Source organism: Ixodes scapularis, unplaced genomic scaffold, assembly GCF_016920785.2.
Source record: "Ixodes scapularis isolate PalLabHiFi unplaced genomic scaffold, ASM1692078v2 PGA_scaffold0__279_contigs__length_252992795, whole genome shotgun sequence".
NCBI classification, from domain to species: domain Eukaryota; kingdom Metazoa; phylum Arthropoda; class Arachnida; order Ixodida; family Ixodidae; genus Ixodes; species Ixodes scapularis.
Window position 1 is genome coordinate 136788018 of NW_024609835.1, and position 23661 is coordinate 136811678.

Below are 23661 nucleotides of genomic sequence, written 5' to 3' on the forward strand. Positions count from 1 at the left end.
CGTGACTTAAAGAGTGAACTGGCTCCATAGAAATTACTGGCCGCAGTCAGGCTCCCACAATGGCTTGCAAGATCATGGAGGAGCAACAGGACTACTTGAGGAGCCTAAGAACAAATTCGAAGATCAATTACAGCAATTAAGAACCAAGAAAGCACAGCCACCATGCACATATCAAGCTAACCAAACAGCTGCAAGTATAACACACACGAGACACATTAAGAATTTTACTATTTCAAGGTTACAACGATGAATAAATGACAGGGGAGATCATGGTCGGCTGCCAAGGCCAGGGTATTGAACCAAACCCGACCCGTAAATCGAAAACTGAGAAAAAACTTAATTTTTGCGCGAACTGGAGTTGACCGGGAACGAAATAATTTTTCTTGCTCCGGAGCGGAACCAATATGTTTTCCATGCGGTTTTCGGTTTATACGTGAAGTCAGGTTGCATGAAAAGTGTGTGGCGAAAAACACAGTAACCTAAAAAGCAAACAAAAAAAATGGAAAATAAAACAATTTTGCGCAAATCAGAGTTGAGCAGGACCGAAATAATTATTTTTTTCGTTCCTGGACAAACCTGATCAATTATTTTTGTGGTGTTTTGTTCATGTGGAAAGTCAAAAAGCGAAAAAAAAAATAGGTAGCGGAAAGCTCTGTAACGTTCCATTATCAGGTTTTCCCATAACGGTCGTCTTCATAATTTATAAAGTTTGTCTCGAGAAGTCAAGCGAAATGAGCACAGTAACTGTAAATTCTCCGGAATTTCTGGTCTTATGTATTTATTTAACACATGCCCACATTCGTCCCACCTTTTTCTTGGGAACTGGAAATGGCTCATCAAAGAACATTTAACATTTGAACATATCCAATTCGTACGTCAGCAAAAGTGACCAATTAATGAGCCTGTTTGGTGGCAAAAGGTGAGTTGCGGGCTAGTTGGTTTTTCATCTCGGATTAAACGCAAACAAAGAGGACAAAGAGAGGAATAGACAACACCCCTAGTGTTGTTTAAGCCTCTCTTTGTCCTCGTTCTTTTTTTTTTTATTGGCGTTTAGCCTAAGCTATGTTTGGCGTTTCTTGTCTTCAATTTTGTAGAGTTGTGTGTAATTTACTTTAAACACCTTGATTTCATTGTACAACTGATCGGTTAAGAAAGTGATACAAAGGGCGATGGATATTTTAGAACCTGCACTAGTTGCCATGCTGTGGCACATCAAATCTGCTTTCAAATTAACTTTACGGATTTAATAATCTGACTGAAATTAAAGTCTAGCACCGTGAAAGGGGAGGGGGGATTCAATCAACAGTTACAGCTACAGAAAATAGCAAAACAGCTTCGATCTCTTGTAGCAGAAACAGCAAGACCCAAAACGTTTACTCGTCAGAAACACAAAGATCAAGGCGCACACCTCTTCTGAGCATTGCTACATTTGCGGTCAGCTTTCTGTGACAATGCAGTCAATGCTAGGGGAGAAAGTGCACCAACCACTGTACACGCGCTTTCCTCCTCTTTTAGGACTGCCACAGAAAGCTGACCGTGAGCATAGACAAGGAGCCACGGCTTTCAAGGGAGGCTAACGGGTTACAGTTTTGGGAGGACCAGAAGGGAACGCCACCCAGAACGCTACCCGTTGGCGCAAGTAGCCCTGGGAGTGCCTGCGACCCAGATCAGCGTGCATGAGCCTTTTTTGCACTGACGTGCATTCTATTGTCTCAGAGGTGTCATCTTTCCCCGGATATGCGTGACGACGTCCTGCTTCTTCAGTCAGCTGCCCGACATTGAACTGCGTTTTAACCCATGTCCCAAGGTGCCCCGGCACTAGCTCGTTAGTTCCACAAAGTGATGTGAGCCTTGGTTTTCTATATGTAACACTTTTATAATATACGTAAAGTTTATCTTTTGCTGACGTCAACTGTTTTTGTATTATGAGTATGAACCAATTCAAACCAGTTTGAACCTTTATTTTTTCACTCCGGAGTTGAACCGGAACGAAAAACATTTCGGTTCGACACCCTGGCCAAGGCGTTCCGCCTGGGTTCTGTTGCGGTAGGACGTGAATCCATTTCGCACACTTTAAATGTTTTGCTGATGACTGATCTTCATTTTTTTTTTACTTTTAATTTTGCAAGACGTGAATGCGTATGGCACACGCCTGAAGAACGGAAAGCTTTACCCACTTATTTTTTACTTGAATACTGGGTACAGCATGACATTACACAAACTCGAGTGCACACTTACTGTCTTTTAGTCAAAAGGAGATGCCCTGCCATTATGTTGCGGACCCGGCCACCTGACACGAAGGATTCGCGTCAAAGGCTACTGAACCAGGGGCTTTTGAAAGAGGGGCAAAAAGGGCGGGGTGTTTGACATTGGGTGCTTTTGTCCACCACCCGCAAAAGGCTGCTGGAACTCTATAATATTGTGCATTTGAACCATTTCTGCTGCTATTTGTGCAACCTACAGCTGTGCAGTGGTGAGGCATGACTATGAAGCCAAGCTGTGAGAATAGCAGAGAGTCAAGCCGAATCAGTACTGTCTGAACGACTGAATGGACGAGAGAGCACCCAAAAATGGCGTCTTTCTCTTTCCTCCCCTTTCGCAGAGTTGGCACATGCGCCCAACTATATCTCCAGAAAAGGTCCATCATTTTGGTTTTACTGTGACCCTCTTTAAAAATGATTGGAATGCCAGTGCTTGAATTTTAGGCTTCAGGTGACGTACAAACTAATACACATGTAATCAGATTAATCGTTGAATCGTGTTGACCAACCTTTAAAATTAAAGCAAGGAAAAAAAAGAAAATCGACGATGAAGCGGGCAGTTACAAAGTCACGGCATGAATAGGGCCTTCTGAAGTTTAGTTCAAAACCATCACCTAAGGATTCAGCTTTTAGTGCAGGGGCCTCAAAGATGCAACTCGCGACTAGTTGAGATGCAGTCCGCAGGCTTTGAGTCCCGGTTCCCATGTCTCAAGCACTAGAAATGGTATACGCTATAGTGATTGCATCTCGCCGATTCATGTACACTCCAAACGTAGCTCTACTTTTTTTAACATATTCACATAGTTTATAGTTATCTGTGTCAATGGCGTACCAACTTGTTTTTGAGGGGGGGGGGGGGGGGGGCAAACCAGACCCCCCCCCCCCCCCCCAGGGCCGGGAGGCGGTACCCTTAGTACCTCTTGGGTGCCGCCGGATAGTGTTCGCCCTACCCAGTGGCGGCTGTTTCAGGGAGGGCGAAACCCATGCCTTGCCCCCCCCCCCCCCCCCCCACTCTGAGAACTGGGGGGGCAAGCACAACCCTTGTCCCCCCCCCCCCCCCCCCCCCGGTTGGTACGCCCATGATCTATGTTCATTTTCCCTTTGTTAGCTTTATGTTTATCTTTCCAGCTTTTTGTCATGTACAACCATTCCGCTACTGGGCTGCAAGTGTGAGCTATTTGTTAAAGGATGCATCTCGGCTTCGCAAACTCTCGATCAGCAGGAGCAACCACCAATGAGAAAAGCTACAAACTCGAGACTCTTGCCTTAAAAGAACAAAACATATTACCATTAAAAGACAAGTATTTGTTCAGACTGTTGTAATAAAAATCGTCAGGAAAGCAAGAACTGTCAAGTTAGCTGTTTTTTTTAGAAACATGTTGAACTTGTTTAATTCCTGAGTGAATTGAGCAATGGGAACAACAGTGTACTTGCTCTCTTGTTCTATTATAAGAGCCAGCAGGTTGACGGGGAGTTGTTTTTTAATTCTTGTTATCACATCAGGTCAGGGACCAAAGTAGTCATATAAACAAACCAAATCTAAAGATGAAACAAAGAAAACTGAGTTTACAAAAAGCAGAGGATGAGGTCTCTTTGAAATCTTTTTAACACTCCCCCCTCGACCTTTCCTAGCCTACACCGGAAAGGCCATCGACCCTTCCAGTGTAGGCTTTCTGGCCCCCACATTTGAACGAGTTTGAGACCACTGTTTCAATGAATGTCACCCACAAGATTTTAATGGGTGTAGCACGATTGCCCCGCATGCAGAATCCCTGTCGCAAAAGCCTCGCTTCATTAGCCCCACGTGCCCCACTTTTCAAAGACCCCTCGTTCAATTACCCCATCGCGTATTCCCCGCGTGCCAAAAGCCCCGTCCTTATTGTCCCCGTCCCACCCTCGTCCACTTCAACCATCATTGTTCCATGTCTTAACCTAATTTGTTGAGGGCCTACAAAAGCTCATTTAAGGGGGCGATGCAACAATTTTTGCACTTTGCGCAAATACCGCTAGGAACGGATCACCGACGTTACTGACCTGTGAAACACCCCTTCGTTTTTCACCAGATGCAATCAAAGCCGCAAAAAAAAAAATTAAAGGAAAACTAGCAGCCTTCACCCTTTCAACTCGCAGCCAGAACAAGCGGCTACGTGATCTAGAGCCGATAATATGCCGCCAATGTTGATCATAGCCACGCGCTGGGGTTGGCAAGGCACAGGACACGCGCAGAGTTCCAGACATTGTCATGATGCTTCTCGAGATATAGATTATCACGAGCCCAAGTGCCCACGCAATGCTCACGTCCAATCTATGAGCCGCATTCAAATTTTGTCACTGGAGGATACTGCGATTCCCCAATTACGTCATGAAGTTTCGCGAAGGAAAGATTGAATGAAAATGCTCGCTTTTGTCCTTTAAATTACGCCGCAACAAAGGAGTTTCTTGGCCAGTGGCATTGCGTGCGAGTATCCATTTGTACCCCTAGTGCCAGTAAGCTCGAGTAAAGTCAACATTGATTTGTCGATGAAACAATTGACAGATTGTTTCATCGACAGATCATTTCATTGACAGCTCAAATGAGATTTTTTCGGTGATTACCAGCATGAGACTGTCACTGCGAAGCGGCGTGTACGGGTCAGTCAGGCGGGTTAACATTTTTGTAATGAAACACCGTAGACTCGCCGCAAAACAGCATGAATGCAGGCGCACGCGCGTGCGCGTTGGGGGGTTAATAAGCACTTTAGTGATACATGCATGGTAAAATGTCCCTACAGTGTGAAATTCGCGTAACGAGTGTCGATGAAACGATCGTGTCGATGAGACGTATGACCATGAAACGTGCGTCCATCAAAAGTTGTCCATGGAACGTAATTCCACGAAATGATAGGGGCCCTTATGTGCCACGAGCGTTTGGTTCGCCGTATTTACTTGCACACCGCAGGAGTTGTAGTTCTAAAAAACCAGTAAGTAGAAATAACCGTCTGTACCAAGCAATGACGACACCTGCAAACTATGTATAAGGTTAACTTGAACTGTTGAAAAACTTGAGACCTACAAGTGGCCAGTGTCATGCATCTGTATCACAAACAATGCACTTAGCTCACACGCAGATTTAGACTATCTACCTAGATTGATGCAAATATTTTTTTTAGAACGACGTAAGAATGGAACTGGTGTTTGGTGCTGTGACAAGTATGGCGCCATGAGCTGCGGGTTATTAGCTTTAACAGAACCCACTTCGTCGGATCTGCGAATCCGCGCCTGCTTCAGAGTCGACGAAAGCTTTGGTTTAATGCTGATTGATAAGAGTAAAGCCGTCACTTCAAATGTTTCGCCATGTGGCTTATATGTTCCGTTTGTTTTCACTTCTAATGTCGCAAAAGGCGGATCTGTTTAGCGCAAGCCTGAGGAACGGGCAGTTTTATCGTTATTCCTCACTTGAGTCACGGGCACGGCATGATTACGTTACACAAGGTCGCCTGCACACCTGCTGTCTCTTAGTCTAGTTAAAATTAGAACACTCCGCCGTCACATTGAGGGACCGGCCACCTTACATGAGGAATTCGCGCTGGGGCTTTTGAAAACGGGGCAAAGAGGGCGGGGCGTTTGCCGCGGGGCATTTGACACGGAGTTTTTGGCATCGGGTGCTTTCGTGCACCACCCCTGCAAACACCCAGTTTAAATTACTGGATGTGGAGCCGCGTAAGTAAGGGTGATTATAGGATGATATAATCTACAAGATGCATGATTTGCAACAACTAAGAAGAGTACCTGTTTGCTGAATAAGAAGTCGAGAAGATCAAGGAGTGTGATCGCCTAAACGTAAAATGGGTACTGTTGTCTCGGCAGCACAGCTCGGCCGCTCGGCGGCGTCGGCGGCTCGGCCCGCTTAAGGCCACGGTCCCACTGAATGTGGCAGTTTAGGTACTTTTTGGCAGGTCATTACTCATCTCCTTATAAATACTGTTTTGTGGGATTGATGTTATTCGAAAGGTAATGCAATCCTCTTTCATTTGATATTATGTATGTGTTGGATTTTACTGTTCATGCGCGTTTGTAGCGTTGCGAATATGATGGCGCGGACCCTCACTTGCTCCGCTAGTTCATGTTTTATGAACGATCCATTAAAGATAGCACGGTTCCAATATAGCAGTTTTGTTAAGATGAAGTCGGAGCAAAATGTAACGATACACTTTTTTGGTATTTGCACTACTTTGTTTTTTTCATCCCTCCAAATATTGCCCTAAAATTGACATTTTTCAGCACAAATATGTTTTTATTGACAAGCGCTAGGGCAATGAAATTAGCTACAGATGTAGTGCTTATAATTGGTAATATGCAGAAAAAAATTTAATGTTGTGTAAAATTCTTTTGTTTAGATATTTTATATCAAACGTAGCACTTTTTTGTGCTTTGAGTCATCGTACTTCAAATGCCGCTGAGGAAATATTTAAACTACGATAAAATATTTTATAACATTTAGAGCTACAATGGTTGCCCAAGAGGTGGACGATGACTTTTTTTCATTTTCAAAGTCATAACGCTCCAGGAGCTTTCAAACTTACCTGTTTTTGACGCATATCTTTTTGGACATCAAACAGATTTATTGGCATCTAATAACATTGATTGTTTGGAATAGACATACATTGCGATGTATTAACTTTTCAGAATGATCTTGCTTTGGTTTTATAATAAATGTAGAGCTTAGCTAATTTTAAAAACAATTAAAAACTGTTTGGGTGTTTTGTTGCGCTACCTGGCGGATGGCAGACAAAGTGCTGATTTGTAGTGTTCGAAAAATTTCCGAGGGCGGCGTTGGCGTCTGTATCATCATCAATCGCCGTGTCTTTTTACCTTCACATTTAAAAAATATATTGGAAGATTTACTATCGATAAATGAATGGTTTAAGTACTGGGTCAGGTTAATAAATCTAAGACAAATAATTACACACGCGTAGCGTGATATAATGTGTTAATTATTCGATATGATTGAAATCAATAAACAATGAGGACGAAGAGGAAAATAATACACACTCTACCTCGTTGACCCGAGTTCACTTCATGCCTAGAGTCACTGAATGAGCTTTAAAGTATCGGCACTCCGTTCCCCAAAATTGTTTTGGGCGCCGCCATTTTGGGTCCTGCTCAGTGCAAACGCAACTGCCGATCGTCATGATCTAAAAGCACGACTTCCTCAGCATTAGATGCGGTGCTAGGAAGCTGATGCAATATTGCAATGCTCTGTCGCGGGTAGTTTAAACATTTGTGGGGGACGGAAAAGCGTTTCCTGTGATTTTAAATAAAGCTTCAGGTAACTGGCAGCCATGATTTTAAGCCACAATATGGCCAAGTGTCGTTACTCTGAACCGTAGCTAATTTACTGGCACAAGCGGGAACAATGAAGAAGAGGCAGGTGTCAAAAAGTAGTGGCTTGTGGAATCCACGGGGCTTACGTCTTGGCCCCTCCAGGTATTAGAATCCTCTTGAACAAGAGCATGAGTGTCATTAAATAAGCTACACGTCAGAGTAGCGACACTTGGCCATATTGTGGCTTAAAATCATGGTTGCCAGTTATTTGAAGCTTTATCTGAAATCACAAGAAGCGCTTTTCCGTCTTCCACTTTAAACAGTGTGCGACAAAGCGAAGCAACATTACATGAGCTTCCTAACCCCGAATCTAATGCTGAGGATGTCGCACTTTTGAATCATGACGATCGGCTGTTGCGCCTGCTCTGCACAAGAGGAGGAAGCGGCCAGGTAGGAGAAACGCGGGTTTTATGTGCGACCTAGTGCCACTAAATAAGCTACGCTTCAGAGTAACGACACTTGGCCATATTGTGGCTTAAAATCATGGTTGCCAGTTATCTGAAGCTTTATCTGAAATCACAGGAAATGCTTTTCCGCCCTCCACAAACGTTTAAACCGTTCGCGACAGAGCAAAGCAGTATTACATGACCTTCCTAACACCGAATCTAATGCTGAGGAAGTCGCACTTTTGAATCATGACGATCGGCCGTTGCGTCTGTTCTGCATACGAGCCAAAATGGCGGCGCCCACAACAATGTCGGGGAACGGAGTGCCGATACTCTAAGCGCAGCTTATTTAGTGGCTCTAGTGCGACCGTTCTAACCGTCTCAAAAGAGAGAACGCGCGAGCTTGCGCTGGTTTAAAAAAAAAAAAAAGGCATCCAAAGAAAAGAGGCGGCACGCTGTGCTCTTTGTTATTATGCGTCTAATTGCAAATTGTTGTGTGTATGTTTATACAGCCGGAAGTTACTCCGCCTCAGTGGGCGTCTGACTCTCAGCTGTAGATAAGCAATTTAGCCAGTGCGGTACAACCGCAAACCTGGTGTCTTTAACGTGCACCACGCAGTAGTGATACACGACCACACGCCGGTAGGATGCTCTTCCAAATCGAAACGGGCAGGGGCGGGGTGGCTTCTGCAGCGCGAGCTTTCGCTCCCATTGCTCCGAGCTGGTGTGCGCTAGACCATGCACTCGGCAACCAACCCCCCCTTGTGCGTCTAATTTATATACAGTTATAAGTATTTGAAGATCGACAATGGACGTCGATCGTCTCGAGGTAATGTAACGTAATAACATTATATAAATTATAAACTGGTTGAAGGACTGAACGACTTAATTTTTCAATTCTTGGATTGTAATGTGGCGGTAGCCTATTGTACTTACTGTTGATGAAGAGCAATATGAGGTGACGAGGTAATGATTAAATGATGAGGCTCTATAAGGACGACGACATTAATGGGTGTTCAACCACAACGTACAGTGCCAGACTTGTTTCAAGTATCGTGTGCCCAAAGACTTTCTTCACCCGCAACAGAATATGGTAGAATCAATGAGGATGCTACTTTACAACTGTACGTGGAACAGAAAAACTGCACTGTGCAGAAGTGCGGCTTATTCGTTAATAAGAGGGACGGATTTCTAGCAGCATTCCCTGATTGATTACTTGGAACAAATGGCCTCATTGACGTAAAGTGTCCCCGTTACAAAAGATTCTTGAAGCCTACTTAAACCGCAAAGGAGTATGAGGCGAAAAATAATAAAAAGGAGCCTGGTGTGAAAGGTCCAAATCACCCACCATGGCTTCTACTATCAAATGCAAGGGCAGTTACACAATACACAAAGAGAGTTTTGTGATTTAGTTATATTTACACTCAAGGACGTTGATATCCAACGTATACAGAGAGATGACACCTTCTGGTCAACCAACATAGAGCCTTTTCTACTCAAGTTTTACAGGACTTCCGCTGAAAGTCCTTACGTAGACGAGTTGTCCGACCGAATAAACTGCAATTACTCCTGATCTGGGAATCTCTCGATCTTCGTTTGTAAGCCATAGTATCATGAGATCGAGGGGTGTGGCTCTTCGTCCACCGAATATTTCTTCGGCGAGTGTTTTTACCGTGTAAGAGGAGACCGTCGCGTGCTGCTGGAACAACAACCTGGCGATTCTTCACTGAACTGCCTCTTCCGTAAGCTTCGAAAGGGCTTTTTTTGTTTCGCACACCATCTGTTCTGCATGCCCGTTAGTTGCAGGATGGTATGGTGCGCTAATGTGCTGCCTGATGCCGGTTTTTTTCTTCAAAAACTTGTTTATTTTGTTTGAAGCAAGATTTGGCGCGTTATCAGAGAAAAGTATTTTCGGTAGGGCATAAGTAGGTAAAAGAGACCGTAGAACGTCAATGACATGTTTGGACGTCGTGGCAGGCATCGTGTAAACTTCCAGCCACTTGGAGTACGCATCGCCCATGACTCTGCAGATGCGGATACGTTTCGCCACCCACCGATTGAATAGTGGATCGTTTTCAGTTACTGTTCATGATGGCGTTGGACACAAAGAAGACTTCGAGTCTTTCCAGAAAGTTAGCCTAGGTGCCAGGACTTTTGTCGAAAGCGGTAAGTGTTCGAAACGTCGACAACGTCGGTAGCCACGTGTTGTGCTTGACACTGGACACTTACCATTCGCTGAGACGAAACTTGCTTGTTCGTCTGCCACGAGTCGTCCGATATCAGGTCATCACCGCAACACCATCTCCCGACAAAAACGCATGTCCATAGTTAGCAATCACGTGAATTTATAAATTCCCGAACGCTCATAACTTGCCGTCGCTAAACGCCATTCATTCATAGCGTCATCATTGCAAATAAACGCCTTCCTATTTCTTCTGATGGTTTTCATCATATTCCTCCTAAGCTGTACTTACAACATTATCTGTGTCGGTACTTCCGAACATATTGCAACGGCGTTGGTTTTCTGGGAACCCCCCCCCCCCCCCCCCCCCGCCCCCCCTGTAATGTAACAACCTTTACAACATCTCCCGAATCCCATGAAACACAATATATCGTGACGTTATTTTAGTCGTCATTAAAATGGTGAGGTAAGTACCGTAAATCGCGAAGCCGTTCACTAGACGTCCGCTTCCACGGTGTCTTGGAAGATTGAGTCTACTGAGCGTGCATTCCTGCAGAAGAAATTTTCATTGATAGAATATTGACACGTCAATCAACATTTGATTCCTTCTTGGTAAGATTTATTGCGAAAGCCCGTTACAACCGCCGAACCGCATCTTCCTATATCAGAGAACAATTTATACCCAGCCTGACATTCTCGGATACATCCGTTTGATGGGCCAGGCTACTTGAGCTAGCTGAGCACAGCTGGCAGCGGCGCGAGCAAGGCCACGAGGGGAACGTGATGGTGCTCGAGCCATCCCACTGTTAACCAATGTTTCGGCCACCCCACGGGTACGTGTCGCCATCTATTGGTTGAACTAACGCCTTGTTCAAGATGGCTGCCGTGAGACCGCAGCCTTAAAGCCCCTTGATAAAAGCGTTTTTTTACAAGTACCGCCAACCATTGTTGTGGAAGCGCGCGAGACACGTGCCATGAGCGGGTGCTCCGCCGCCATTCGCTTCCAAGGCCCGCTTATTTCAGCGCTGCGCCGCCATTTGCTTCCAAGGGCCACTCGAGACATGGGCGTGCACTCGCGCATTTGACGCTACTTGCAAGACAAACGCAAAAACATCGAGGGGCTTTAGGCCCGCTCGGCTGGCTCGGCTGCTCAACTTATTACTCGACCGACCGGCTCGGCACCGTTGTTATGCCGTTGTCGGCTAAGCTTCCCTCGAGTCGTTTGCCAATTAATAAAAATAAATCAGCGTAAGTCTGAAAGTCTTAAGTATGCACAAAGATGTTCTTAAAATAATTGGCTACTTGGGTACACTTTCCAGTGTAGCGTCTTTTACCCTCCCCTCGTTCACCTATATACACCGGTCGCGGTTCGAGTTCGACCAGGTTCGACTTTTTCGAACTTTTAGTGGAAAGTTCGACGAACCTTGTATTAGGGTGTCTCTAGCCACCATACTTGTATTGAGGTTCGACTCGTGTGCGCATGCGCGACAGGCTGGCCAGTTGGCTTCGGATTGGATGGTAATGGCTAAGAGATGAATTAAGTGCAGCGCTGATTGGCTATTTCAGTCAATACAGTACTAAAAATTAAGTTATCAACTTCTTCAGTGATTAGAATTAGTTTCTTTTAATTGCAGCTTTTCACAAAATAAAATAACCCCTTGCATAAAAAAAAAAATTCTCCAAACCTAGACATGCTTGTATCAAGGTCTGGCCACACTGTCTATAAAGTCGAACCATAGAGATCATACATACTAACTCTAGAGGAAAAGGTCCGCCATTTTCCCATACATTCTGGCTGCCGCAAGCGGCGGATCATGCAGGCAGACCTTCTGGGTCCCAAACACGGTTACATCATCAGAGCAGTTTCGTGAACTTCAACAATTCACGAACTTACCGGTAGAAAGATATTCACGTTCCTTTCGAAGCTTTCTTTTTGAAAAGCGCGCAGATGTACGGCCTCGCGTTAACGCTAAACTAAACCATATACCCGGCTTCGCCGGTGGGGCGCGGCTGGGCGCGGTTGAGGAATACGAAACTGCGCAACCACCAGATTTCCGAGATTTCGACAGAAGGGAAGTTAATGCAGCGTAATGAGTTTATTGCTTTTTATAAGCGTTAGAATAGCTAATAATTTAGTTTACAACGTTAAATTATTACTGTTTATATTGCTGAGAGTTTTCACTCTTCGCGTTACCATGGCAACGTTGCTTTCTTTCTCTCGTGTTCTGTCGCTCTCTTTTGCGTTCGTTCACTCGGGACCCAGGATGTCGGCGCACGGGATTTGCCACTCCTCCTCACCCACCTTTAGCCCCCTGAGTCGAACCCAGTCGAACCGGTCGAATCTGGTGAAAAGTCGAAGGTTCTCGAACCCCGGAAGTTCGACCAAAAAATCTGGTTCGACAAAAGTTCGCGACACCCCTAATGCAAACTTCGGGTCAATAAATGTTGTTGCTAGTTGGAAGTCTTCGTTGTCCGTCCCCCCTTTCTATGTATCTTCCTCATGTCTAATTACTTTCAGCACTTTTGAGTTTTCAGTTATTTTCCCCGTTTAAACCTTGGCAACATTGGCCGCTAATAATACTTTTTTATTTTTAAGCTAGGTGGCGCAAGCTACCGCCCGTTATAAAGGTTACAGTACAGCGGCTTTGATTAGCATCAGAGCCGTCAGAGCTCTGATTAGCTTTCATTCATCCATCCGTGCAGAACTAAAATGGCAGCTCGCATTTGAAATTGAGTAAAGCTATACGCACTCCGGAGTGCGCTTCGCGCGGAAATGGCTATACGCACTCCTCCGAGAGATCATGCCGCTCGGGCCACCCTTTTCGAACGGCGCGTGAATCACTGGGGCGCTCGTTAACACAGCCCCCCGCCTGCGTTCACGCCGCTTCGCGGCGTCAGTATCGGCTGCTAATTACTAAGCGTAACCAGTACACGCCGCTTCGCGGCGTCCAGCCGGCAATCCAAACCCCGCTGTCCCCGATCGCACCTCCGGAAAGGGAGTCCGATACCATTTAGTTCTGCAAAGTTTCTCGACAACATTCGATTTTTTTTTTTTTTTACTGTTCATTGCAAAAAAGGAAATGTCGTAAATATCGCCAAATGCCTCAACAAAATAAAATGTTTGAGAAAAAGAAAAAAAAAAAGTAGGCCCACCGCGGATCGAACCCGCGTCCACTTGCCTATGAAGCGGACACCCTAACCACTACGCCATGGCACCGCTTAGGAAACTCGTTGTGTCCACTCTTTTTATACGAGAAAAGCGGAGTGCGTATAGCCATTTCCTTCCGAAGCGCACTCCGGAGTGCGTATAGCTTTACTCTTTGAAATTTGTAGAAATTATATTCGGCCAACAAAATTCTGTCTCAAAATCACAAGCGCGAAAAAAAAAGTGGCATCACGCATACAGGGCCATCTCATGTATCTTACAGGGAGTACAAAACACTCAATCAAGTGCTTAAGTAATCTATTACGCCGCGAATCGGGGGCAAGAGCCGCGTTACATCGCGTCGGTATTTCAACGGCACCTGCAAGCTTTTCGTATTCGCCGGCATGCAAACGCTGCGTAATTTTAAAACGAACCATCCCACAGTTCACCTCCACCCTACGTTGCCTCTCCAAGAAGACAACCAACACCGGAGGTGTGACCACGTCCACCATGATCTTGCAAGACGGGGTGAGCATTGAGGAATTGCCTGTCCTCATTAAGAAACTTACCGCCGAGTCACTACTATCGAGAGAGTATGCATCGAAACCGGACGCACCGCCCACAGAAACGCACGCAACCATAGAGGCGAGCGGTAAATTATTTAAAGACTGTACGTCGATTAAGGACGTGTACGCCACCTTGCACAAGTGTGATTCCAAGGACATAACTCCCGCTGTCGGCGTGAAAGCACTGGACAAAATTTTAGAACTTCGGGATTCTAACAAAAATCACGCGCGATCAAGACGGAAGAATGATGCGGACGGAGCTTCCGTCGTGATCACTGAATTGTGCAACCTTATAACGTCTTCAGGAAGCTCCGAAGTTATCTTGGACGGGCTTCGAACAGTCGTCAGGCACCGCCACAACGAAGCCGAGAGAAAACTATACGTAGATACTTTTATCGAAGTCATCTTCAGCCGAATCTGCGATGGGACTATCAGCCTGCCCGAAATCCTCGAGGTCACACTGTTGCTGGTGAACTGTGGCACGCAGTACCTCGACACCGTCGACCACTTCTGGCAGAGCATTGTTACGCAGACTGTCGACATGGAGAAGGACGACATCGTTAAGCTCTATGGCCTGCTCCCGTACTTCAAAAGCTCACAGAGCGTCGTGCTTCGGACAGTAGCTCGAAACACAACCAAGAAGATTCTCAGTTTGAACTCCGAGGACGTCGCCTACATACTCAACGTCCTGACACGGCTCAAGCTCGTTCCGCAGAGCCTGCTCTCAAGTCTTACGAAATGGGTGAACCTGAACCTTCACGTCATCCCAGAAAAAGACTTCGGTTCGGTCGTGCGCTGCCTGAATGACCTGAGGCACCTCGACACAAGCATCTCCAGGGCGGTCGAGCGCTATGTCCGCATCAGGGGCTCGAGTTGCGATGAGCACACCATTGACGCCTTGTCCGCATATTGTCACCAGTTCCGGTGGAGGAGCGATGCCGTGTTGAGTTCCGCTTCCGATTTCTTTGTGGCAAACCACAAAAGCATGTCGCTGCCAACTGCCGTGAACATGGTGAGGGCGTTTGGATACCTGAACCTGACGCCCAAGAACCCCATGGGCTTTTTTGGGTCGCTCGAGTGGCTGCTTCGCGAGAAGTTCAATGTGTTTCGTCCCGATCACTTGGTCGAAATTCTGGTGGCCTGCGTCTATCTTCAGAGGTACCCGCTCAACTTCGTCAAGAAGGTTTTCAGCCCATACTTTCTTGACAGAATGACTGGTAAGTGGCTCGGTTGTTGTGATCACTAGGCACAAGAAAAACAGATTGATGATATTGTTGCCATGGGACATATTTCAAAAAGTCAAATTTGCTGTTTGAATGTACGAACAGCGAGAAGATAGCCTTCCTCAAGGGGCGACCTATTTAGATGGGTGCCTGATGCTTAGGATGTATGAAGTGCATAATTAGTTTTCAATAATAATTGCTGGCCATGGTCTAGCTGGCTTAACACTCAACACATGAACTGTCAAATTACCAAGCGAATTACACTAGCAAGATGCATTTGGAATTATGGCAACCAAGGTTCCATGCAGAGTGTCACACTAAGACAAAAAAATAAGCATTGTGTGTGGGCTTTATTGCAGCATACATGACAGTCAGTTCTTAAGCCTAGCCACCATAAGATCATTGGCACGCTATCTATGGCATCTGTAGACTATATGTCACAAGGCATATCTTTCACGTTTTATTCGAAGTTCACAATTAGCTCTCCTCCATGTATTCTACTGTTTGTACTGGCTCCAAAACAACTTTGAAGCAGTTTTATTGTGGGAATTTCCATTCAGACACGCTGGAAGAGAGCATCCTCCGAAAGACTCACCAGAAACTCAAGTTCCTCGACTCTGCACTGACTTTGGAGTGCAAGCAGTACTACGGACCTTTCTTGCCCAGGGACTACTCGGCCAAAAGTGTAAAAAGAGGTATGGTAGTGCCACTAGTAAAGGTAGAGCAAAGTGGTAGCAATGACCAGAATGACAGCTGTAGAGTACTAAGTGATATTAGAATACAGTACTTTGTAGTAACTACTGTGCGAGTCAGAAGTATTTTTGGCTCTTTGAAGGTACCACATGAATTGGCTTCATAATGTGTCAAGCTATAAGTTTGTACAGAGGAGGCCGAAGATGTTATGTTTCGTGTATGAAAATGTTGAAGGATCAGCTTACCCAAGTAAAGGGTTACAAATTAAGAGCGTGAATTTGCTAGCTACAGTAGCCGTCTGCTAACAAAAGGCGTTTGATTGGCGTAATAGCCGATAGACGGAGGCAGGTAGGAGTAAGGGCGTCCGATAGCAGACAATATTTTACGAGTCAACTGCGGTGTGGGCTTTTTCGGTGTGGTCCACAATTTCTTTATTTTTACTAATAAAACACGTTGATTGAACACAATACCAACAAGAAAGACTCTTGGTCATGCTATTTTTGCTATGTCAAGCACTGCCACCATCTGTCAGGTGTTGCACCAATCAAACTTCTTTTGTTAGCAAACAGCAATCATAGGTATCAGATTCGTACTATTAATTTGTTGCTCCTTACACAAGCTAGCTTATTCTCTGAAAATTTAATGCACATAGTGTACCAGCTTTGGCCACCCCTGTATAAACTTGTAGCTCAATACATTAAGTAGAAATTATTTTTGTAGTCTCTACGAAGGGCCAGTGATATATTTGATTCATGCAGTAGAGTACTACAAGGAGTCAGTCTGGCATTACAGATGTTTGGTGTTACGCTAAAGATATGAGCAGCAAGCTGTGACCGCTGATAATGCTCTTTAGATGGCAGGCTCTTGCGACTGATGTGCTCGCTGCAAGAAGACATGGAGCAGGTTGTGGGTGTTGAAAACTTCAGCTTCTCGGTTGTGCAGCCACGTCTTCCCCTACTCGACATGTACATCATAGGTAACCCATTCCTGATCCATGGGCAGTTATGCTGACATTGCTGATTGATGGAATCGTGAAAATGACCTATAACCCTTTCCATCTGCAATTTTTCTCCAGATTATGTGGTACAGCTGAACAAACAAGGAAAGCCTGTAACTTCAAATGCTGTTGCTGGAGTTGACAAAAAGTAAGCTGGCCTTATAACTTTTTTTTTCCTTTCTTGAACTTTTATTATTTGGCTAGCACTTTCCTTTGATCCACTAGTGGCAAGTCTCTGTGTATAAGCAGGGTTTTCAAATAGCAATCCCAATGTGTTGTTCGCTTGGGACTTCACTTTTTGATTTCCCACTTGTCTCTGCTGACTGTTCTGTGAACAGGCTATTTCAAAGGCTAAGGACACAAAACAAATCTAAGAAAGGGAGCATTTTTTATTAAAAAATGTTAGTGCATTGAAGGCTCTATTCATTGCTCACTTTCTTTCGACAGAGTGACAAAAATAAGGGGAAAATATGTCATCATAATGTAACACCCGAGACTGGTGCGGTAAAATGAAGAAACTTTCAAGTCGAAGGAGAAGAACAGTAGGAGAATGTTTCAAACTCATCTGATTTAATTTTTTTAAACGTAAAATGATTTTAACAAATCTCCCCAATCTCAATTTTCTCCATCCGTCCGTCCATTTCTCGCTAAATTTAGCGGGGAAACTGAATTGGTGCCCAGGTCGTGTGACGTCAATTGATGTCACATGACCTGACAGCATGTGACCTATACACCAATTCAGTTTCCCCACTAAATTTAGCAGAAATATTTATGTATTGTGACTTGGCAGGAAATTTGATGTCACATGACCTGACGTCACAAGACCTATGCACCAATTTAGTTCTGCTAGATTTAGTAGAAAAATTTGTCATATGACCTGATGTCATGTGGTCTATATACCAATTTACTTCCCTTGCTAAATTTGGCTGGAACATCACTGTCAGATGACTTTGTGGAGAGTCTGATGAAAGGTGACTACCTCTGGTGAAATCCAAGATCGAACTGATATTGGATTTCATCAGACGTAGTCGCCTTTCGTCAGTACCTCCACATTGGTGACCCGGACGTGATGGTACGCTTTCTGTAGGTCGAGTTCCGAGAATATAGTACATCCGTTCAGGTTGGTAGTGAAGTTTTAAATGTTGGAGATAGGGTAGTGGTCGAGGACTGTAGCCACGTTTAAGCTGCGATAGTCGCTGCAGGGTCGCCAGTCACCTGTTTTCTTTGGGACTAGGTGGAGGGCAGAGGACCAACTACCCGAGGATGGGCGAGCAATGCTGATCTCAACCATGTGTTGAAACTCTTGCTGAGTGACGCGAAGCTTTTCGGGAGCTAGCGGACGACACGAAGCCTTTCGGGAGCTAGCGGACAAGACATTGCGCGTGTGGGTTGACCCTTACCTAAACACATTCAGTTTCCCTGCCATATTCAGCGGGAAAATTTGTCACGTGACTTGGGATGTAACATACACATCACTACGATTTCCCCACTAAATCGAGCAGGAAAATTAACGTCGCATGACCTATACACAAATTTAGTCTCCCCACTATATTTGGTGGGAAAATTGACACCTTGTGATCTATGCACCCAGTTCCCCCCCTCAATGTAGCAGGGAAATTGATAAAAACAAAGGTTCTTCACCCCCTGGAATGGCAGTATAGTGTATTCTAAATAATATTAAACGAGATCGCACCTTAAAGGGACACTGAAAGGGTATTTATGGTGGCCAAGGTTTTTAATTTGTACATGACATATGAGAGCCACACTACCCAGGGCACTGGGACAGACTCGGACAGAATGTGCAGATCTTGGATCCCTCGGTTCGTCAGCTCGCTTCATGCGCTGTCTGGGTAATGCGCGGCAGAGCCTGTTTTACGCGTTGTGTTTATTTTGTGAAGTGATATTTGTAGTAGGACATATTACCGAAGTTTGAAACGGTGGCACACGTAGTCACGCTAACGAACAGTTTTGGCGCTGAGGTGTCAAAGCCTTGGAATGAGAATGTGCTGTTCTCTACCCCAGTACAAAAAGCTGAATGATGAAAATGCAATATCCAGCACTTTACCCAACTACATCTATCACGCGAATAGGGTATATTTTTTATTATGATTCGGACAAAATAGAACTGAGAAAGGAATGACTCATCAAGTTGAAAAAAGGAAAGCGAAATTCGAGAACCTCTTGAGTATGTAGTAAACACTTTAGTGAAAGCGACTCCATGTGTCCTGTTGGTTCCAACGTGTTCTCCGAGTGCTGTTCTCTTCCTAGCTCCGAGTTGATTCCTTTGTGAATTTTGTGAACAAATAAATGAATATTTCTTCAAAATAACTGGCAGGAAGAAGCGGTGGTAGGCTTCCGTAATCGTTTCAATTAAATTCCTGTCTATTCACCCGTTCGACGCGAAACATGCAAGACCTCCTTGCAATCAAAGTCTTAAAGAGATGCTGAACCAAACATTTCATATCCCCCATCCAAGCATGATGACGTAATTTCGTTGCATGTGCTCGCACACACCGGCGGCTGCTGACTCATGGAAAGTGCGCCACTTATTTTAGACACTGAAATGTTTGGTTCAGCATCTGTTTAAATCTAGTAAGTTGGTGACACTTTAGTGTCCCAAAAGAATGAGGTATACACCTGCTATGAATTACTGCCATTTGTATGTTTAATTTTGCGGTCCCAAATGCATATCATGAGAGATGCACTTCTCAGCGAGCGACTTTACATGTGTAAACAATTCTTAGTAAAAATTGGACAGAACAAATTAATCAATTGCCTGAATTTGCCGGGCTATGTCCGACAATTTAAGAACTTATAAGAAATTCAGCTTTTTTTTAAGCAGAGGTCACGATGTGACAAACTTCTTCGCCACATATTCTATACGGGAAGAGCTAAGCGTCAGATGCTGACGAGCATTTGTTGTCGCAACTGTCGAGTCGCACTTGGATAAAAGCGTCGGTATCGGCAACTGTCGAGTCGCACTTGGATAAAAGCGTCAGTATCGGCAACTTCAATGTTGCTAAAACAAGTGTGCGGCGCTTTGCAACACAACTGTGCGTGCCTGCGCAGCTAAGAAGACAGCATGTCATTTACTCTGGTAAATGCAAAACCATTTTCTACAGCAGCCTCCACAGATCCAAAATAAACAAGAATCACAGAGGCTGTGAAAAGCCCTGAAGCACGCCATGCAAGCAGTAATGTGAAGCTCCAGGGTTGTTTTTAAACATTTTATATGTTTTTAAATAAGAAAAACAACTTGGGGGCTTTGTTATTCATTAGAAAAATCACTGACAAAAATGTCATATATGTCTCTGTAATAAATAAACTGTTTTTAATCGGCAGAGATGCAAACTAACATGGCCACTCAGTGTTTTGACATAGCGTGTCGTCTGCTCGCATCCTACCAGCTTTGTCACAGGAGGGCGCCCGCGAAATGGCACCACTAAAACATCTCGTCGCCAATACTAACAACATTAAAAAAAATATGTATCGATTTTTTGTGGCTTCTAAAAAGTTGCAGATATGTTGATTGAAAAAGAAAAAAAGTTGCACAGACACTTGACTTCCGGTAACTTTATATTTCGCCTTCCTGCCCAGTCTGGTTTTGGTTTTGAGCAGTTGCGTATTTTGACTTTATAAGGAAGAGACGTGATGCGGTAGCAAGATATTGATTGAGTAGTCTTCTGACACTGTATTAAATCGCCTAACAAAAAATAAAAAAAAAAAATTTTGGGGGGGTATTAGTGTCCCTTTAGATACTTATTTCACGCATGGACTTTGGGGATAATGGGGTGGGGATAATGGGGTATTCACACAAGAAACAAATCCACCACTTTGCCCTGCAGAGTGCACGTCATGTGATGCTGACGTCACGCTTTTCTGAGGCAGCGCGGTGACGTCGAGCTCCATGACGGAGGCGCGGAGGAAATGCTTAGATGACACAAACACACCTCGACTGCGACGCTGGTTCCGCATCAGAAGTGAGGAGACACGCCTCGCCAGCTGACGTCATGCAGCTCCGTCTGAAGGTTTCTCCCTCGTGTGATTACTGCATTAAGGTTGCTGCCAATTTGTAATGTTTTGGCATAAAATGCTCGTTTTCACGAAAACCTGCCAGTGTCAGTCTGTATATCAGCGCCATGCATGACATTGTGAAGAGGATGGGGTGGTGAGGAGGTTTTGTTTCCGCTCGCGAGAGAGGGAGAGAATGGCTGTGCTGATGTCAGCGCCTCGGACCAGTATGAGCGTCACACAGCTGGCGCTGAGCCAGAGGCGAGCAGGTGGTGCGTTGCTTTGGAATGCTGCTCAGCTCAGTTGCCGCTCCGGCGATAGATGTTGCTCTTTCCATGAGAGATGTGGCTGAGTGACGATGGTAGAAAGCCGAGGCCATGGGTTGGCGACATCAGGCCGATGACATCAGCATCGGGTGTATATAAGGAGCGAGAAAAATGAATGAAATTAGCCGAGTTTGATACATTCTCCTACTCTTGGCTTTTCCTTCAACTTGAAAGTTCATCAATGTTTCTACACAATTAACAGTCTCAGGCGTTACATTATAACTAGGTAATTGTCACCAGCTGGTCTGTAGACTCAGGTTTTTTCGTTGCAGTAAATATGTTATTTCAAGATAAGTGGCATGTTTTACTTCACACTGAACAAGACAGGCAATTCTGAAAGCAGGTTTTAGTGACAGTAGTACCCCAGCATCGTTTTCATTGTAACTCCTTCGGAAAAAAAAAAGTTTTAGGTGTACCGTAATATACCGGGCAAGCGCCCACTCAAAATTTGGAGGTAATCGTGAAACAACGAAGGAGGGGCGCTTGTCCAATCATTAATTTTACATATAAATGTACTCTGCACATTTTCTCAGATCTTACAAATTTGGGAATGGGCGCTTAGTGTGGAAGAGGTGGATGTGCGGTATTCTATGGTAGTCTCCTTGCATAGCAAGCAATCCATTGCTACCTAAGTAATTAACAAGCAAAAGTGCATCATATTTGTTTCATATGTATGTATTGCCAGAAAACGCTGTTTTACTACTTGCTGTCATTCAATTTGAAATGGCATACTGGAGCCTCTAGCATATATTGAAGAAACTGCCAAGTCTCTATACTTTGTTTACCTTTAGGTCCGAGCATGGCTGATGTTATGGGCCGAAGGGCCAATCAAACAGCGTAAAAAGTGCAACATCATGGCGTTCTCTTTGGGCTTGATAGGACTAACCGGCGGAGGAGGACGCACAGAGAGACGGCGAATACAGGCTGGTCCTATGAACTGCAGAGAGCACGCCATGACGTTGTGCCTCATTCGCTCTTTGATTGGCCCTTCGGCTCATAACATCGGCCACGCTCGGACCGAAGCTGAAACGAAGTATAGCAGATATTGAAGCAACTCTATACCACAGAGTGTAGGGTTATGTAGAGTGGGTTCCAGTTCTTCATAGTGCATATGGTGTCTGCTGTGCAATGTCCTCGTGCAAAAGAATGCTTTTACACCCAGGCTCGCTGTGATCATCGCCCTACCCGAACACTACTGCATGGACGGCAGTCACCCAATGGGGGCACACGCAACAAGGATCCGGCTGCTGGAAAACTTGGGATACAGCGTTGTCGAACTCAGCTTCGATACGCTCCAAAAACTGAGGCCAGCATCCAAGGACCGAATTCGTTACCTCAGTGCAAAGATCTTGCCTGCTCAGCCAAACTAAACCACACGCCTAGGGTTCAAATTTCAGTCTGGTTTCCTGTATATTTTGTACAGAAGGCACATAATTGCAGAACACATCGTTGCAAAAATGTCTGTTTTTGCCTGAATTCTTCTTCTTTCAGCATTGGCGGATTTCGGGAATGGGGGCAACCGCTCTTCTTAAGCCACCCAAGGTCAACTTCTTTTTTTAATGGAAAAAGTTGATACACATCAGTCAGAAGTTTGGTTTTGGGTGACATAGCAAATATTTGGTTAACAAAATAGACCTGGGCAACGTTTCGGTTGTAACGTCATCTCTCAACAGACACCTGCCCCCCTCCCCTCCAGTTAAATGGCTACTGCTACCGCCAAACCTGACCCATAAATTTGCGTCTAGCTGTCAGTGCCTGTAAACCTTGGTGGAAATAGCAATCTGCAGTGACAAGGTTGGAGACAGGCAAAGGAACGCAACACAACATTCGGAGTGAGAAAAACTGTGCAAAAAAACCGACTAACCAGTAAAACTACTGGCCTGTTGTTTGTTTGTGCTGTTTTTTCGTTCCGGTGCATCACCAACTCGGCCAAATTTCTATGGTTCAACACAAATTTGTATGACCTCTTCATACGTTGCCTTTATAGTCATTGACATACTTGCTTGTCATGCTATTTTGCCTGTTAACCTTGGGGCACATAGAGGAATACAGATTGTCAAAGCTGCACCTTAATGCCTTATTATGCCAGACAAAGAGTGGGTGGATGCAGTTTGCCAGCTGCATTTTAGAGCTGCTTTTGGTACACTCATACAAGTCTTTTAGAGCGCAGCTCTTAGGGGCCCGTTTCCGGCTTGAGCGGCGTCGGCGTAACCGCGCGGTGCATCATGGGAAATGTCCCATAATGCACCGCGCGAGCCCCCCACCGGGGTCACGTGACTTCGTGGGGGGGCACGTGACCCCCTCCTCGAGGTGACGTGACTGCCCTGAGGTCACGTGACCCCCGCCGATGTCGCGTGACCCCCCGATGACGTCATCGACACTGATGACGTCACCGGCATCCACATCGTCATCATCACTCATGACGTAATCATCAGTGATGACGATGCGGATGCCGGTGACGTTATCAGTGATGATGATGATGACGATGTGGATGCCGGTGACATCAT

At 45.1% G+C, this 23661-nt stretch overlaps 2 protein-coding genes across 6 annotated transcripts in view; one reads left to right on the plus strand and one right to left on the minus strand.

Annotated features, from left to right (window-relative positions):
- The window catches only part of LOC115327066 (zinc finger protein 2 homolog), a 31213-nt gene extending 25098 nt beyond the window's left edge, over positions 1 to 6115 (minus strand). Inside the window, exons 1-3 of one of the 2 annotated variants that reach the window (XM_040207899.3) lie at positions 6030 to 6115; positions 2876 to 2976; positions 1 to 104 (exon numbers count right to left, since the gene is read on the minus strand). In XM_040207899.3, coding sequence (XP_040063833.1) covers positions 1 to 28 — 28 coding nt within the window. In that variant the 5' untranslated portion in view covers positions 29 to 104; positions 2876 to 2976; positions 6030 to 6115. The remainder of the gene's footprint in view (positions 105 to 2875; positions 2977 to 6029) is intronic. The other variant, XM_040207897.3, reaches the window with a different exon arrangement.
- A 6762-nt stretch (positions 6116 to 12877) lies between these two features.
- On the plus strand, positions 12878 to 23221 carry LOC8036093 (FAST kinase domain-containing protein 3, mitochondrial). 4 transcript variants are annotated; one of them, XM_040207686.3, is made up of 6 exons: positions 12878 to 12916; positions 13513 to 15121; positions 15688 to 15822; positions 16674 to 16796; positions 16896 to 16965; positions 22317 to 23221. In XM_040207686.3, the coding sequence occupies exons 2-6, from the start codon at positions 13609 to 13611 to the stop codon at positions 22522 to 22524; spliced, it is 2049 nt and encodes a 682-aa protein (XP_040063620.1). In that variant the 5' UTR covers positions 12878 to 12916; positions 13513 to 13608; the 3' UTR covers positions 22525 to 23221. The 4 variants fall into 4 exon arrangements, 2 of the variants coding, with proteins under 2 accessions (XP_040063620.1, XP_029843838.2); XR_006077664.1 differs by lacking the exon at positions 12878 to 12916 and adding an exon at positions 20663 to 20797 and having other exon boundaries at positions 13519 to 15121; positions 22317 to 22416; XR_006077665.1 differs by lacking the exons at positions 12878 to 12916; positions 22317 to 23221 and having other exon boundaries at positions 13519 to 15121; positions 15688 to 15793; positions 16896 to 16967.
- The last annotated feature ends 440 nt before the right edge of the window (positions 23222 to 23661 follow it).

Coding starts and splice junctions, on each gene's coding strand:
- LOC8036093 (XM_040207686.3), top strand. CDS start 13,609: ATGTATCTTACAGGGAGTACAAAACACTCAATCAAGTGCTTAAGTAAT. Junction 15,823..16,673: donor GGCCAAAAGTGTAAAAAGAG/GTATGGTAGTGC, acceptor AATGCTCTTTAG/ATGGCAGGCTCTTGCGACTG. Junction 16,966..22,316: donor GTTGCTGGAGTTGACAAAAA/GTAAGCTGGCCT, acceptor TTTTACACCCAG/GCTCGCTGTGATCATCGCCC.